The sequence below is a fragment of the Tasmannia lanceolata genome, unplaced genomic scaffold (genome assembly GCF_043159265.1).
Source record: "Tasmannia lanceolata isolate RefF3 unplaced genomic scaffold, GAP_Taslan_0.1 ptg000006l, whole genome shotgun sequence".
Lineage (NCBI taxonomy): Eukaryota > Viridiplantae > Streptophyta > Magnoliopsida > Canellales > Winteraceae > Tasmannia > Tasmannia lanceolata.
This window is the reverse complement of record NW_027518683.1, coordinates 17,470,504-17,487,846: the sequence shown is the minus strand read 5'-3', so window position 1 is coordinate 17,487,846 and position 17,343 is coordinate 17,470,504. Positions and strand designations below refer to the sequence as shown.

Sequence of the window (17,343 nt, the reverse complement as noted above, 5' to 3'; positions counted from 1 at the left end):
AACCCTAATTCTACGGTCTCACTCCGCATGGAGTTAATCTAAACCGCACGAGCTCAAGTTCGGATTTTCAGATGGACGACCACGATCTAAAGAATAAAGCAATAGGAAGAACAAAGTGTGAGCGTAAAGGATGCACCTGATAAAGAGGCCTTTTAAAAAAAATGAAAAATACGCTCAGACCCCCTGTGGTTTCATTTGATGGGCGCTGACATAGATAGGGTGTGCCTAAAAATTCAGCTCCATCGGATCATCTAACCCTTCAATCTGTGGACAAACCGTCGACTGAGGGGGTCTGCCTTGCACAAATTGAAACCACATTACCACCGGAGGTCTACTTGTAAATTTTTAAACATTAGGAGTTAAGTTAAATGTGTCAGAAACCACTGGAGTTTTTTCCCCTTTTTTATTTTAAACAAGGAAAAAGTCGATCATATTTTAGGCAGAGTTTTTTGTTTCCTAGTTTTTAGGAGCATGCTATGGAGATGAATTCAGTAATCTAGTCTATTTATACTGTGGCCCAACAAATGAACGGTTTGGATCATTCTGTGAAGTGGGTCCGACTGTACTGTTTGAAAAGTACTGGACTTGCGCACATGCACAAAACATATAAAATCTTACGTATATAAATTATGAAGGGAATTGCTAGCCTCCATCGCATAAGGCTTTTCGTGGCTGGTCTTCGTGGCTGGTCTGACCAGCCATGAAAAGCCTTATGTGATGGAGCTTAGCAAAGTTGTTATCTTACTTCTTTTTTTTATTTTTTATTTTTTTGAAATGTCTTGTTACCTTACTTCTTAAACTATATACTTTTTACTTGTTAGGCCTCACTTTGTGCCTTAAGCAGTTAGATTAGATATGTTCGCCCTGACTGCAATCTTTGCTCAGCCAAATGTCACTTTGAATACCTTGATTATATGTCTTAGGCCATTGATTCATCAAACCTCGTTTAAGGTTCGACCAAGAAAATCCAAACCAATGATTTTCGTAATCCTTTATCTTTACAAATGGGATGACCTCATTGCGATGTGACCCAAAAAAAAATCATTTTTTTGGTAAGTAGGCCGGGATCGAACCTGAGACCTCAAGGTTGAGATGCAAAGCCTCAAGCATTGAGCTAGAGGCCCAACCCCGTGTGACCAAAATCATGTGAGTCATCTCATGCTCTGCAAGCTCAACGGTCTTGATTTTACATCGAGGCCGTCTGCGTGAGACCCAAGAACTATCAGTACCATTGATTGTAAAAAAAAAATTGTAGTCATTTTCTTAAAATATTGCTTACCAAGGGACTAGGCCGTCTCAGATCAAAGCTAACAATCAATTTTTGAAACTCACACGAGAGAAATGTCTGTGTAATCAAGCAAGTTGATTTTGTAGAACATCGTGAGGATACCAACATGATTCTAGTCCCATGTCGAATAAATTCCTCAAGCATTAGAAAGGACTACAAAAATAATTCCTTCAGCAGATTACTAGATATGGTTATCTTATCAAGTTGGGGCTTTTAGGCCCTGTTTGCTTTGAATTTTGAAAACCAATTTTGAGTCCAAAATTGATTATTGAACTCAAAATTGCATTCAATCCCCAACTCATAAATCTCTATTGTGTGGCCAACTACAATCTATCCCAAAATGGGAGATCTTAAATTACATAGAATTTGAACATCATCAGAATGCTCTTTTGACTGTAGGATAGCTAATTAGAGATGGTGATTTGGTTATACAAATTACAAACCTTTGAATGACTTGGGAAGAGATTAAACCACTTTTGTTATGGGTGTTGAAAACACAGTCGGCCCATCCACCTCTGAAGAGCTACGGTCTATGTTCTTTAATAGTTTGATCCCATCAGTGAAGAAATGAAATATGGGGGCTAAAGGAGAGTGTAAAATAAGCACGTTGCTAGATTGTTTTCTAAGTGCAAAGGCAGCACAGGCTACAATGGTTTTTTATAGAGAAAATGACTCATTTTCCCTCACCGCACCGTAACCAAAGAAGATGCAATCCAGTAAAAGGTTCACATGATGAGAGGGGCAAAGATGCCATCCTACCTGACAAAAATACCTACCTGAAGGGTTTTTTTTTATTAAATTGTAGCCATCTCCTATGGCTACAATTTTCTGGAAAGGTTCGGAAAAGCAATTTTTTCCATAATTTTCCTTTTACTCCATTGATAGAACATGCCAAAAAAAAAGAGTATTTGAACCACCAAGAGTTCGAGTTTTATTTAGAGGGACCTTCAATTTTTAATGATATCACTCTAAATAAGCCATAACCATATCATTTCCATCAACCCTGCCAGAAATTTATATTCCAATCAGTTAATCATCAAAACTGAAATTTTCTACTACATAAGGTCTATCTATAGGCAATGGAACTCAAATTCGAAAATAAAAGCCCTAACACTAAAAACATGAAAATAAAATCCTAAAAACTAAATAACATGAAAAATAAATCTCTAAAATCCTAATGGGCAAGGATGCCTTTTATTGGGCCTACAGTCTGCATCATTTCTACAGTAAGTAAAAGAAAAATAAAGGAGCAACTTACTTCTATTGGCCTGTTACCTGTGTTAGCAGGTCAAGTTAAAAAAAGGTAACAGATAAATAAAGGAGGCGAGTAAGAAAGAAAGAAAAAGACAAAAAAAGAAAAGAAAAGAAAATAAAATAAAAGAAAGGAGTTGAGATGTGATTGAGAGGTTTAACTTCTCAATTACGTGACACAAGTGAAAAAAAGGATTTCCAATCGCACCCCCTTATTTTACCTTGAGCATCCCTTTCCAATGGAAAAACCAATTACTCCCCATCCCCCCTTTTCTCTTTTACCCCTAAGCATGCCAAAAAAAAAAAAAAAATAGAAATTTAATTTTCTTTTCTTTTTCTCTCTTCATTTTCTCTCTACACTTTCTCTCATCTCCCATCATGTTCTCTCTCTCTCTCTCTCTCTCTCTCTCTCTCTCTCTCTCTCTCCAGGCAATTTCCGCTCGAAATTTGAGCTCGCCATCAACACTAAACTTGTTTGTGACAACTTGAGGAGCATATTGAGACCACTCTCAGCAGCCATCAGCGATCACAGACACTACTTCGAGCAACTTTCTTCGTCTGTCCATTTTGATCTCACGTTGATTTGAGCCATCCGGAGTCCGATCTGAGATCTGTGAAAAGCGTTGTGTTTCATACGACATAACAGACAGATCAGACGGTTGATTTCATTTTTCGACACTAATCCCAATGGCTCTACTAGTTGTTCCATATTTTAATGGATATGAGGATCGATATTTTTTTGCAACACGGGTTCCATATTTCTATGGCTATGGAGATTTCGAAGATGCGTTTCTAGAATGGATTAAGGCACTTATGCATAGCATGAGTACTATAGTTATGATCATCAAATAACCATTCGCCGGGTCAAGGATACAGTATGCCGTGACGCCAGATCAAATGAAGATTCTTCGTGCTAGAGCGCAGTGACTTGGGCAAGCCACCCTAAAAAATAGGAAGGGGCATTGGTGCATATTTTTTTTGGAATGGGTGGCTTTGCCGTATATAATGCAAAGATAATAGCATACAATCAGCAATTAAGCAAGCTAGCTTTTCCAGCGGGGGTCTATCGCTTCAAACAGAATTTCTGAAATGGGTGTCCAACTTCGAATGTTGATACCACAAGATGTTGCAGAAATGCTTATGTTAATATTTATTTTCCTAGTTTCTTTAATTTCCTATTCATTAATCATTTAAAGAAATGGGATGTTGCAGAAATGCTCATGTTACTATTTATTCTCCTAATCTCTTTAATTTCCTATACATCAATCATTTAAAGAAATGGCTGCGTACTCCTCATGTACACACATACATCATCTTATAAAATCCCTAATAAATACCTCATAATTGCGTCTGAGCCAAAAAATGCATGTGTCCAGCCAACATGGATTCAACCTGGTTTTGCAACTGACTATGGGGGGAGAGAGGTTCTTCTGATAATGGTTCAAGCTATCTTGGTAAAACTATCTGCGTTTGGAGTAACGTATCATGTCAGAACACAGTTGTTATCTATCAATATCATGAAAATAGGTAGACATAACAATTGGCAAAAAAAAAAAGGAAGAAAGAAAAGAAAAAAAACAACGTATATATAACAAATCATTGGAGCAATAATTACTGACCAGGTTTGTCGAAATTAACCCGCTCGCCAGTAGCAAAGATGTCCCAAAAGAGAGCACTGATGAAATACAGGACCGATGTGAGTGTTAGAAAGCCGCGGAAAGAACCCATCCGCTCGGCAAAAAAACCTGCTCCAACTGTACCCATAATAGCAGCAAACGTTCCACCAGTATTTGCAATACCTGTCATGATTTAAGTCACAATAGTCAAAATGATGGGTCAAGTTACTTTAAAGCAACAAGTACTGGTTGATTCCTGTTTGTTAAGGATTTTAATATAAAAAACTTCAAAAAATAAATAGCAATAGGGCAGTGATAAATTGATCCCCTTATATCTTAAATCAACCCCCATCTCTCTCTCACTCTCTGTAAGCAATGCCCTATAGGGGGTCGATTTAAGATATATGGACATCCATTTATCACTCCCCATAGCAATAATGACATAATGCACCACTATACCATGTATAACACCAGCATACTGTGGAGCAATCTCCTGATCACACAGAAAGCCACAAATTAAATTAGATAATGGAAAAAAGCTACAACAGCGTTACTAGCTTACAGTGAAAATAATAAAAAATAGCATTACTAGCTTGTGAATATTTTAAAACCCACAAACCTGAATGTTTACAAGGAAACCAGAGTGGCTGAAAGAGATCAGGCTAACAGCAGCTGTAAGCCAAGCAGATGCAACAGAAGGATGTTTTGCTGCATTCAAACCCAGAAGAGCAATCCCTGGACCAATAAAACCAATTGACTACAAAGAAAAAAATATATTTGAGGGTTAATTATCATAGCAAGTTGATTAGCACCTCACTAACTGAAAAATAGAAAAAATATTTTTTAATGATCAAATTTTATTAATGAGTGAGAATAAACACAATAACTGAGGTTAAGTACAAATGCTAAGCTGCCAAAAGGAAAGAGGAAAAAAAAGAGAAAAATACAATAGGTAATCATAACAAAGATTACAAGTGAAGAGACTCCAACTCATATAATACAATAGGTAATCATAGCAAAAATTACATGTGAAGAGACTCCAACTCATATGGCATGATCGAACATCTGGATCGGCTCCCTGCTCACTCCTGACCGCCAAGCATGAGTGAGCGCTGCATTTATGACCATCTAGAATGTCCAGGTTCTCCTCGATAGTGTCCACAAATCTCCATAGACGTCTGATGTCCTTTCTAAACCATCTAACCATGTTAAGAGAATCTCCCTCGATGATCACCTTTTCTTTGGAAACTATTTACTGGATTTTTTCTATTTTTTTCTTTTTATAAAAGCCTTGTTTGGGCTGCATGAATATTCTGGAATAGTTTGGAAAAGATAAAATCTTTCCATATTTTCCTGTAAAAAGCTTGGAAATTTTTGGGAGAACTCTATTTTGGAACACCCTAAATATTTTGGAATTTTTTTTCCTCAAAAGATGATTCTTTGATTTGTTTTTATTAAGGCCTTGTTTTTCATTTTGGAACATTTTCAGTTTTTATCAAGGCATGTTTCAACCTTTGATTTGTTGCATTTATAGATAAATTGCCATTCGGACATGAATGATGCATATAGTGGTGCCAATACCAATTGCAAAGGTAGAAAAACATTTACAATTTTTTTTATCTTTGTCAACATGCTTTGTGGACCCATCCTAGTCGAATTGAATGTGGGCTCACTTTTTATTTCAATGTGAAGAGTCATGGGAATTTAAAATTTTAAAACCTAAACATCAGACAAATGATCAATCTCTGACTAAGCACAGAAAGGGAAAATATTTTTTTAAGCCATTTTACTTTGCATTTCATTTCATTTATGAAATGTAGACAATGACATTTGGTAGGCAGCCTCATTGGTCTCTGCACATCAAAGTAACCGCATCTTATGCATGGGATGGGATGTGATATCAACACATGACTAATACCACTTTATAACTGTATGTGGTACTGACATAGAGTTGGGGTCCTTGGAGGGATGACTAGTCGTTGTACTCTCTTATACTTCATCACATTGTACTTCTTTATTGACTTTATTGTTCCAGACATGTGCGACAACGCATGTCACTAGGTGTTCAATGTGATTAAGTTATTTTGAATGCTTTATTGCTTATGTGATAGTTTCTAAGTATGTATTTGTGCTTATTCTAACATTTTCCGAAAGGGTCATCTTAAAACTTCATCATTTGCATACATTTTCATACGTTTTCTTGATTTTACATGATTTTCACCGAAATTTCCAACTGAAATTGAAATGTTTTCGTTTTCGTGCCAATCGAAACTGAAAATTAAAACCTTGCCTAGCAGTTCACTATCTCTAAAACAGTAAGAATCAACCTATTATTTCAAAATCAAGCATGAAGCCAAGCATAAGGTTATGTTTTGCAAAAGAGATGAAGATGTATGACTTTGTCCTTTGAACTGCCATCTGTAACCCAAGTGAATAAAAGGGTTTTTTTTATTGAATTGGTAGTCCCAAACATGAGTCAACTTGCGTGAATCAATGGTTGACTGAGAGTTTTTAAACGGTCGTATTATGCATTGTAAGCCCTACCATTCAAAAAAAAATGTATTGTAAGCCCTCATGAATTGCTTTTTCTTCTATTGTTGGGCATTCACTAGTAACCTAGGGATCTAGCCAATGTTCCCTTTTTTATTGTATTTTTCTTGTCCTTATGGTCATATGTGTTTACTTTTCAAGCATTCCTCATCGCCTCTAGATATCATTTATTATTTTCATTATTGAAGCATCCATAACTTCTATTTATAAGACAGGCAAATAAAAAATCCGAGCATTCAAGAAGCAATGATACAACATGAGTAACACCTTGTAATGTGATCAGGGGTAAATGAAGAAATGAAGATCATAATGGACCAAGAACACAATGTAGGAAAATGAACTCTATGATGGACCAGAAAATGTGGTTGATAGCCTACAACTTTAGACAGTGAATGCATAAGGAGAACACCTCCAATCTACGGAAAGTAAGTTCCATAAAGAAACTGTTTCATCGCATTTGTGTTAGCAGGCACAGGAGACTTTCATGGTCTAACCACATGAAGGAGGCACTTTTATGACCCCCATGTAGATTTTAAGATGGTGTAGATCTGATTGTTGTCTACATTGTAGTTGATGAAAACCATTTGAAAGAAAGCAATCTGAAATAGCCTGCCTTTACTGGTAAAAATATGTAGTAACTTTCATTTTTCCTCGAAACCTACCTGCATAATTTTGCGAGTAAAAGTGACACTTAAACCACTTCGAATCAACATGTCTGACCCAGCACCTGCAACATATCCTATAACTGCCATCATAGCCCATGGAATCGCACTGAACCATGCCGCTTGTCTGAGGTCAACATGATACATCTGTTCCACAGTGGTTAACGAACTTTAAGTAAAGAAGATGTTGCAAACAACATAAGTAGGCAAATACATTTAAACTTTACCATTTTGAAATAAATAGGCATCCATGAAAGAATGACAAAGTATCCCTGCAGTTGAAACAAAAGATGGGTTGCAAATTGATACTCACGCAGAACAAGATGAACAATTCAAGAAATTAAGTACTTCTATAGACATCCATATATTCACGTGTACATATACAGTAATAAAAATTACCCAGCTGTGCATGGCATTTGCAGAAATTAGAGCCCACGTAGGTGACTTTGAAAGTAAGAGCCTGAAAGGGGGTAGCATTCTAGTTCTCTCCAGCTTCTTCTCCATGGGCGGCATCAACGGTTTCTGATTCTCGTTTAGAATGTAGTTTAACTCGTATTTCGAGATTTGAGGATGGCTTTCAGGTGTACTTGATGTTGCCGAAAGCCATACTAAAACCCAAAGAAATCCAGATAATCCAAATATTACAAATGGTCCAAAGACACCAGTCTGTGACATGATGATAGGAGCAAGTATAAGTCCAAATGCATTGCCAAGGTTAAATCCGGCCATTGCAAGTCCAACAGCCCTGGATCGTTCTGTTCGAGGAAACCATCTATAAGAAAAAGTCAGTTCAAACAACTTCAATATCTTAGCCCAGAAACTTCTTTATAGAGGATCATAGGAGCCACAGAAACAAATGCTTAGAAACTTGCTTGGTCAATCCTTTACTCAGCCAAGTTGACTTGGTTTTGGCCAAACCAAGTTAAGCAGAACTCCAAAACTTGGCTGAGTCAATGAAAAAGCCTGTTCAACTCAGTCAAATTGAGTCCCCAAAGCCCCTTCCCTGGGTTTGAGTTTACAGATTGGTATTAAACCATCAAAGAGTGACAATTTTTGGAACAAATTAAATTAATCACATAAACAACTTAAGACATTGAATAAACAGTAACATCTTTGAAAGGAGGTTTGAAATTCTCCAATACCTTGGAATCATGTTGTTCATGCTAGGAAGTGCCACACCTTCTGCAATACCAAGCAGAACTCTCATAACAAGTAAAGCCAGCAGAGATGTTTCAGCAGCCCAAGGCGTGAGAAAAGTGGCTGTTGACCACAACGCCACACCACATGCCAAAACTAACTTCCCACCATAATAATCCACCAGCGCCCCTCCAACTATCGGAGATATTAGATATCCCCAGAGGAAAGATGACTGCGATTAGTTGCTGTTAAAGAATCAGAGACTTGGTAGACAGCAACATCAGAGAAACAAACTTCCAGCTAAAGCACCACAACTAAAGAAAGAGTTTTTTAACCTTTTTTTTTTTTTTTGAACAGGTAACAAAATTTATTCCATCAACAAGCGATTACAAGAGGGGGACAAGATGTCCCCAAACTGGGACGAACCAAAACAACTAAAGAAAGAGTTGTAAGCACACTGAGAAAGCTTTAAAGGACAGTTACTACGACTAGACGAAGCCCATGAAAGAAAAATACACAAGTAAAATTGCAACTGATATATTTCAAAAGTTGGACAAACTATAGGCATTTGAAAGACCATGCAAAATATACGAGCATGTCCACGACATCCTACAGTGAACAACAAAATGATGCAAACATGCTAGATTAAAAGTACGGTAATAATGGAGAAATACTACAAGCAGAGTCAGAAATACTGTATCAAATCAATTATTCATCTCTATCATATCTTAAAACTTCAGCTGAAATGTACTAGTTTCATAACCACCGCCTTACAGCTTTTTGAAAATTGCAGAACCCTAACCCTAACCCCCATTAGAAACCATCCTTGCACAGCGAATGTAAACACACAAATGTAATTGCAAATCAAATCACATAACCCAATTTCATTCCATTAGACAATCAGTCCATGTGGACTAATACTAAAAGCAGAGTCAGAAAAGCTGCCTCAAATCAATGATTCAACTTTCTCACATCTTAAAACTTCAGCTGAAATGTACTAATTTCAAAACGGCCCCCTTACAACATTTTGAAAATTACAGAACCCTAAACCTAACCCCCATTAGAAACCACCCTTGCAACAGCACACCAAGACAATTGCAATTCAAACAAGATGATATAGCACTGCTCTATAGAATACAAAATAAGGAGATTATATTAATTCTACCCTAATTAGCCCCTTAATTCAATCACACAATTACTCCCTAAATCAAGCAATTACAGCAGTGCCACAATATTTTAGAAACTCAAAAAATATAGAAACTGATAACACATGGAATAAGGATAATTTAGTAAGCAATTCCATTCCGTTCCATTAGAAAATCAGTCCATGAAAATAACAGAAATTTCCACCAAACTTAAAGAGAAAAACGAAATTACCTGAACAATTCCTGAAAATGATCTGCTCCATCCATGAGCCTCAGACAATGGAACAATCGCCACCGACATAACCACCCGATCCGCATTACAAAGCGCGAGAGCAAGGCCAATCATCGCCACTACTTTCACTCTCTCCGAAGTGATGAATTCAAAGAAATTCGGCGTATTGGAATCGTTCTTGTCCGATAAATTATCACTCGAAAACGATCCAGCTTCGTTTTGAGAAACCCTAGGCGGAGATGAAAGGAGACGAAAGAGGTTGGAGGCATTTCTGAGGGGTGAATTCAACTGAGAACTATATGAAATCAGAGCTCTGAAGCTTTTCCTGTTCGGTGATTGAAAGATTATCGGTGACTGATTTTTCTCTCTGCTAGGGTTTGGGGAGGCCGAAACAGGAAGTGCTGGCTTGAAAGAGAGCCGGAGATTCATGTTGGGTGAGCCAATAAAGGCAACGGCGTGAGAACTGAGATGAACTGCAGAGGGAAGCTTTTAATTTTATTAGAGATGCGTTTGTTAGGTAGATAACTAGATATGGTTAACTGGATTTTCCAATGACCTTTGAATTTTTTTTACCCACGAATTGTTTTTCCCGGTGGGCACGTTTGGTTCATATGAAAAATTATTCCATGGAATACTCTTGGAGGAGAAAGGGGGAGACTTGAGAGAATGAGAGGGCACGAGTCGAGAAAGGCCATGTCTGCCAAAAATGCGATCAAGATGAAGATGAGCATGGGAAGCTGTTAAAAATCAGGAAAAAGTTAATCCTATTTTGAATTTTCTGTTTTTTTTTTTCCATATTTTTAGCCACTTCTATCACTCCCACACTCGTTTTCTGTATTTTGTTTCCTAAATTTTTAGCCACTTAACATGCCCAAAAGGGCACCTGATTGAGTTACTTGGTATTATTTCTTTGGAGCTTATTTTTGTCACGCCTACCAGACATGCCTCATATTTAATAGACTCGGGAAAACTATGGAAAGAGATTGTAGTCAATTGTGGCGTCTAATTAAATGAATGTTGTCCTTTTCATGAAATTAAATTAAAAGAAGGTTGCTTTTTTCATCAAATTCAAGGGAGCTTAAAAATATCTTAAATTTCTGATAAGACAGACCTTAAAATAAGCCCTAGTTAGACCCTGATAACCCCAGGGTAGTCCTTGATAACCCCGGGTTAGACTTTATAACTCTAGGTTAGTCCTTGATAATGGGAGATGAAACAAGGTAAAAAGGGCTCAGGGCATTTTCAACTTTTTGTTTCTCTTTTTTAGTATAGAACCTTATTTTAAGGTCTGTTGATATCTCCCATTAGGAATTTCGGATATTTTTCAGCTTCTGAGGGAAAAATAATGAATGTTGTCCTCTAGGTATACGGTATACCATCTAGGTAGGTATACCTAGAAGGTAAAAGCAGAGGTAGGTAAAATGATCCCAACCCTTTATATGTTTGCAGTTTGCACCCACACCCCAAAATTCTTCTCGATTAGTAGATGCAATGTGGGGGTGTTAATGGGAGAAATCATATGATGAATGGCATAACTCATCATCCCACCGGACCCACCCTTATAGTTGATCCAACGGCAACGCACTTTTTAAGAAGCTTCTGTTGGATCAAATATCAAAGGTGAATAAATTGAACAATCTAAAGCAAAACAGAAAAAATTCATGGCACAGATGGGACGGGATAAACAAGGGGTTGGCCTGTAGCTCAACGGTTGAGGCTTTGCTTCTCAACCTTGAGGTTGCAAGTTCGATTTTGAAAGGGTGTAACTTTAGCTATGGTTAACAGAACTAGACCTGGCAAAAAGGTGGGTTGGGCCGGGTCAACCCGAGGATGGTGCGGGTGCGGGTCACACGGGTCAGAAATTTGGTGACCCGCGCGGCCCGTGGGTGGGCCGGGTCAACCTGCGGGTCACCCGCAAATATAATATGATATAATATGGGATTGTAATTCTCCTGATTTGACGTGATTTGACCGCACCGCAGAAGTTTTTCCCTTAATTGCAATAACTCTATATCGTAATTTTATAACTTCATAACCATTTATCCGTCATTTTTCATTTAAAACTTTATAACTTAGTTATTTTACTTTTCTTTTTTTTGTAATTTGTAATGATTAGTTTTTTTTACTTTTTGCTTTTGCTAGAAACCTTCGCCCATGTGGGCATCTTTGCACAGAGTATTACCACCTATTAAAAAACAAAAAAAACAAAATGTTATCAACACTACTGAGGGCACTCTAACTTTATTAAAAGTATGGTATGGCCCACACCATCGGATGATCCAAACCGTCCATTAGATGGGCCATAGCCAAAATAGGTTATACTCCAAAAATCATTTCCATAGGATGATTTCCCAAGTGCTGATAGCATTCTCCAATAAATTCTTAAAAATTACTCTAAAAATGCGGGTGCCCGCGGGTTGACCCGACCTGGCCCGTGTTTTTGCGGGTTGGGTCAACCCGCGGGTTAAATTTGACGGGTCACTAAAAGTCAGACCCGTGCCCGCAAATTTGCGGGTGGGTCGGGTTGACCCGCGGGCACGGGTTGCTTTTGCCAGGTCTAAACAGAACTACCATTAAAGCATGTAGTTGGAAACTTGGAAAGAGGACGACGATGAGAACTACGAGGTGACTAATAAACTAGAGTTCATTGGCTATTTGAAAGCACTAAAAAAGTCCCTTTGCTCTATATGGTTGCCAGGTTTTTTTTGTTCCCGGGAGTTATGTGGGAGAAAAATATACCCTGGGAGATAGGTGGGAAAAAAAAATCCTGGAAGTATCCTGGTAAAATAAAAATCCCATGTTTGGTTATGTGGGAGAAAAAAATACCCTGGGAGATATGGTGGGAAAAAAAAAAACCTTTGTTTGGTTGCTTGAACTGTTGGGTAGAAAAAAATTCTTCTCAAGCTTATTTTTGGTTCCTGAGTTTATTTTTGTTCCTAGGGTTATCTTGGGATGGGATGAAAAGGCAATCATTACAAAAGTGGGATTAAAAAATTCACCCCACAAGTAATCATTACAAGAGTGGGATTAAAAAAAACCTAGTGCTAAAAGGCAACCAAACGGGATGGGACCAAAATTTAACTTACTCTCCCACAAAACTCCCAGGAACAAAAAAAACCTGGCAACCAAATTTTCTGTTTGAAGTCACAATTTACTATCAATAATAAGCACAGACCTTGTTTGTTTTTAGCCATTTTAGGGTATCGAGAGTCCCAATAGATTAGAATTTTCTTAATGAAGAGTTGGTATCAAGATTTGTTAAGTTTAAATTTTTTAACTATTTTAGAAAAGTTACTATTTATAATAAGCATGACTTATAAGGAGAGTTTGGTTGGGTTTTAAGGCCCATTTAAGGCTTGTAATTGTACTGTAAGGGATTTGATTATAGTCGATGGAATTTTGTTTTTAGAGAAGTTTTATGTTCTGATGCTCCTTGTGGATTAAGGGTTTGCTCAAAGATAGAAGATTACTTAATATTCCAAGGGACCTGAATATAACTTTAGAATTTTTATATTTTATGAAAAGGTAAGGGTGGTTAAGTGAGTTCTATCCTTACAGTTCCATATTGCAAAGTAAAACTCAATGATAGCTTAATACATGAAACAAAAAACTCTGAATAGTTTGAAAATTGTTATACTCTTGGCATTCTCCCCAAAATGTTGTTTCAGCTCTGCTAATCTGATGTTTTATGAATTAATCTGTACTGATTGTTTAGATTTCATCTGTATTACTTGGGTAATCTGGATCATGGTTTCACTGAAAGAAAATATGCAAGAAGACTACATTAGTTTAATTTTAAAGGGATTACTCTCCTGAACTTCTTACTTTGAACATGCTACTGGGTTTTACACTATCAAAAACTGTTTCTTCCTTCTAATTTGATCTTGTTGATTTTCATGCAACAAAAGCACCATTGTGAAACCAGAGCTGGAGAAAATCCATTTTCCTATGTTTGTATAACTATAACATGGGATTCGCGAGGCAATTTCGAGGAACACGATTTTGCGGCTGGCTTTTGCAGGAGAGAGCAGCCACATCAGATGAATTAAATGAAGAAGACAAAATATGCTAAAAAATGAGTCTGTGTGGCTGCTCTCATGCAAAAGTGGGCCGCGAAATGGCTTTCCCCAATATGCTAAAAAATGAGTCTGTGTGGCTGCTCTCTCATGCAAAAGCCAACCGAGAAATGGCTTTCCGTGAAATTGCCTAGCAAATCCCTTGTAACATATTTCTATATTTTTTTGCAGGTTCTAATTTTCAAAATGCAGATAAGTTGCCGATTGGTTTTCTCTTTGATACTGCCTCAATGGCTGGACTCACTATACAAGCAAAAATTCCAATGTTCAAGGCGTAAGTAGCTACAAAAGGTTTACATTTGCACCTTTGGTCCTATTAAGAAATTTCTACCTATAAAGAATGTCATTCTCTATCGATTAGCTAATATATATAGAAGAAAAAAAGTTGGTTAATTATACTCACCATACAAAAGAAATTAAAATGGATAACACAAATAGCAGTCAGTACTAGCTAAAATTCAAAACTTTGATGCATAATGGTTTGTAATTCAATACATTCATCTACATCTAAGCTATTTCATCTACATGCTCCAATATTATGCAATGAAAGGAATACTTCTTATTTCATAGTTTGATATCCATACTTCGCATAATGCAAATGGGATCAGATTTTACTTAAAAGTTTGCCAAACAATGAATGCCGGCCTTCAGCAATAAGCTCCCCTGTTCTTTTGTTTCTGAGTAGAACACTTGTTCCAGAATAGCCTCCTTTATGCCCTAAAGCCCTTGAGATAATCTCCAGTTCATCCTGCTACCATTCGCCGATAAAAATATTAAAGCTAATAAACCAAGCACAAGAAACAAATTGTACTCCGTCAATATCTACATATACACCGATCCACTTCAACACAGGAAACACCTCACTAACTAGAAATTATCAAGAAAATGGGGGGAGGGGGGATGTCCTAACAAAAAGTACAAAATAAGCTGTTTCGGGATCCAAATTGTCTAGGAACCACAATACAAAGTGGAAACAGCACCCTATGTAGAGGATTCATAACTATACAAAAAAGAAATCAGAAAAAGAAATGCAAGCAACATTTTAAGTTTTCTCTCCAAGGTCTGATCATTATGGATGTTTTGTATTGTTCATTACCTATACACATTCCATGGAACATAATGAATTAACTAACATTTGATGTGGAATGATAGAATGTGGTCTCTTTCAACAGTTATTGTTTTTCAAAATTTAAACCATTTTAAATTTGTATTCGAATGAAAATTAGAAAAATCTTACAAGATGCTATATAATTATAGATTCTCTGCAATCTGACTTCTTATAATTGTACGGTCTGATCCAGTATCCATAAACTTTGGGAAAGATCTCTGAGTTGTAATGCAACGTACCCATGTTCTAGAGTTGGAGGCAGGTGGTTTTCAGTTTGCTTCACTGTAACTGACCTTAAAACTGCAAGCATGTGTGTGCGCGTGTGTGGTCAAATGATTTTGTATCCATATAAGTGGGCTTGCAAAAGAATGTATGTTTGTATGTATTTGCACTCACATTAGGAATCTACCATGTAAACAATCATGCAATGAGAGGATTCAAAGAATTAGATGTTTATTTATTTCAAAGATAGATGTTCTTACATCGACCTTAGCAGTTGAGAGGTACGCAATAGACATGTCAACTGAGACCTTCATACAAGGGCCATTAGCCTGTACTACAGCTCCTCCAACTTCATCAACTAGGTTGGCAATGGCACCGGAGGACAAGTTCCCGGTCATATCCTGCGAAAACCAATGAAGTCAAATAACAAGAGACAATCTAATGTTAGACAATATTGGCTCAGTTAGTGAAGATTTCTGTTGGGGGTAAAATTCGCGACCTATCGGGATTGGACATGTGGCACCAATCGAGAGCGGACATGTGGCGGGCAACCAACCAATAGCAAGTAAGGACTCTAATCTTTCCCATAAAAGGAGGCACAATCTCCAAGGTATGGAACGTAATCACTTTTGCATCCAGTTAGTTCTGGAGTTCCCATCAGGGAGCTCATATTACTGTTGCTGGTTATGACTTAGGCCCTGTTTGTTTGAGACTATGACAACCGATGGTGAGCAGCCCCAAACTGATTATTGGGCTCACCATCGGTTGTCATAATCTCAAATGAACTGGAAGCGCAACATAACCACTTTTGCATTGAGTTAGTTCTAGAGTTCCCATCAGAGAGCTCATATTACTGGTTCTGACTTGAGCAACGGAGAGCCTTCCCGCGGAGTCCAAACTCCGGGTGGTTTTCTGATCATTTGTCCGTGAGCGCAGGTCATCTCCTCAGCGGCACCAATTTCATTTTCCTTTTGATAAACAAGAATATCAGTAAAGGGGATAATGGAGCTGTGGAACTAGTATTTTGCATATGCCAAAGCATTTCTAGCTATAAATGAGAGGAATTGGATCGAATTCAATCAGTTTTAGTGAAGATGGAGATTGGTTTCTCATTCCCTACAACATGTAATTTGCCTTGCTTAGAACTCAAAGGTCTTTACTGTAAGAAAGCAATCCAAAGCCCAGATTGAGATAAACCAAGGCAAAACATCTCATAACACAGAACCCAGATTTATATAAGTGAAGATAATCCAAACCTAAGATTCCCAAAAATATGAAAAAGAAAAAGCAATCCAATCCCAACACAAAAACGAAAAAGAAAAAGGAATAACATCTTCTTCTTGTGATCTGTCAAACATTATACGAGAAAATGAGATAAATAAAAACAAAAGGGTAGTGATGAAATGTTTGGTAGAGGTGAATTTCTTACGGTGAGTCGAGGAGGGACTTTGAAGGTGCAGACAACGAGACCGGGTTCGACTCGGTCGACTCGGATGCCACGGACGACGAAGCCTTCGTAAAAGCTAGGGGCGAATCCGACTCGGTGAGGGAGGATGGGGATTCGAGACACCATCGCCGATTCTCCCTCCGTCACCGACAAAGCTTCCCTTGCCTTCTCCATTTTCAATTTTGATTTTCAACTCTCTTCATCACCCCTACTTCTTCATTTTGAGACGCATTCATTTATGACCCCTACTTCTTCATTTTGAGACGCATTCATTTATGACTGCTTTTAGTGGTCATGGATATGACATGGGAAATGATATATTCGCCCCCTTTCGTTCCTTGGGCCAACCCATGGCACTATAGCAGTACCGAAATCCGAAACCGAAATTTCACGAAATCCTAAATTTCGTGAAAATGCTTCTAAATTTCAGCCGAAACATGGTTTAAAATACCGGTTTCGGTCCCTGGGAAAACTGAAATTTCGACTGAAATTACGAAATTTAGGTCGAATTTTGGTAAGAAATTAAAAAGCGTTTTTAATTAATTTTGGTCCAAAATTCCGAAATTTTTTAACAATTTAAAAAAAAAAAAAAAGTCCCAAAAACAAAAT

At 37.5% G+C, this 17,343-nt stretch overlaps 2 protein-coding genes across 5 annotated transcripts; both read right to left on the bottom strand.

The window, feature by feature from the left end:
- Positions 1 to 3,009: 3,009 nt before the first annotated feature.
- On the bottom strand, positions 3,010 to 10,387 carry PHT4;3 (phosphate transporter 4;3). Of its 3 annotated transcripts, XR_013251453.1 has the most exons (10): positions 9,882 to 10,387; positions 8,510 to 8,736; positions 7,767 to 8,139; positions 7,595 to 7,639; positions 7,368 to 7,514; positions 4,775 to 4,912; positions 4,615 to 4,648; positions 4,159 to 4,338; positions 3,877 to 4,003; positions 3,010 to 3,150 (listed from the first exon to the last, which is right to left on the bottom strand). XR_013251453.1 is itself a non-coding variant. In XM_077382683.1 (9 exons), exons 1-9 carry the CDS (start codon positions 10,308 to 10,310, stop codon positions 3,981 to 3,983), a joined length of 1,596 nt encoding a protein of 531 aa, XP_077238798.1. In that variant the 5' UTR covers positions 10,311 to 10,387; the 3' UTR covers positions 3,666 to 3,980. The 3 variants fall into 3 exon arrangements, 2 of the variants coding, with proteins under 2 accessions (XP_077238798.1, XP_077238799.1); XM_077382683.1 differs by lacking the exon at positions 3,010 to 3,150 and having other exon boundaries at positions 3,666 to 4,003; XM_077382684.1 differs by lacking the exon at positions 3,010 to 3,150 and having other exon boundaries at positions 3,666 to 4,003; positions 8,510 to 8,699; positions 9,882 to 10,062.
- A 4,015-nt stretch (positions 10,388 to 14,402) lies between these two features.
- On the bottom strand, positions 14,403 to 16,994 carry LOC143878448 (uncharacterized). Of its 2 annotated transcripts, none has more exons than XM_077380737.1 (3): positions 16,717 to 16,994; positions 15,548 to 15,688; positions 14,403 to 14,708 (listed from the first exon to the last, which is right to left on the bottom strand). In XM_077380737.1, the coding sequence occupies exons 1-3, from the start codon at positions 16,906 to 16,908 to the stop codon at positions 14,562 to 14,564; spliced, it is 480 nt and encodes a 159-aa protein (XP_077236852.1). In that variant the 5' UTR covers positions 16,909 to 16,994; the 3' UTR covers positions 14,403 to 14,561. The 2 variants fall into 2 exon arrangements, with proteins under 2 accessions (XP_077236852.1, XP_077236853.1); XM_077380738.1 differs by having other exon boundaries at positions 14,403 to 14,705; positions 16,717 to 16,991.
- Positions 16,995 to 17,343: the final 349 nt, after the last annotated feature.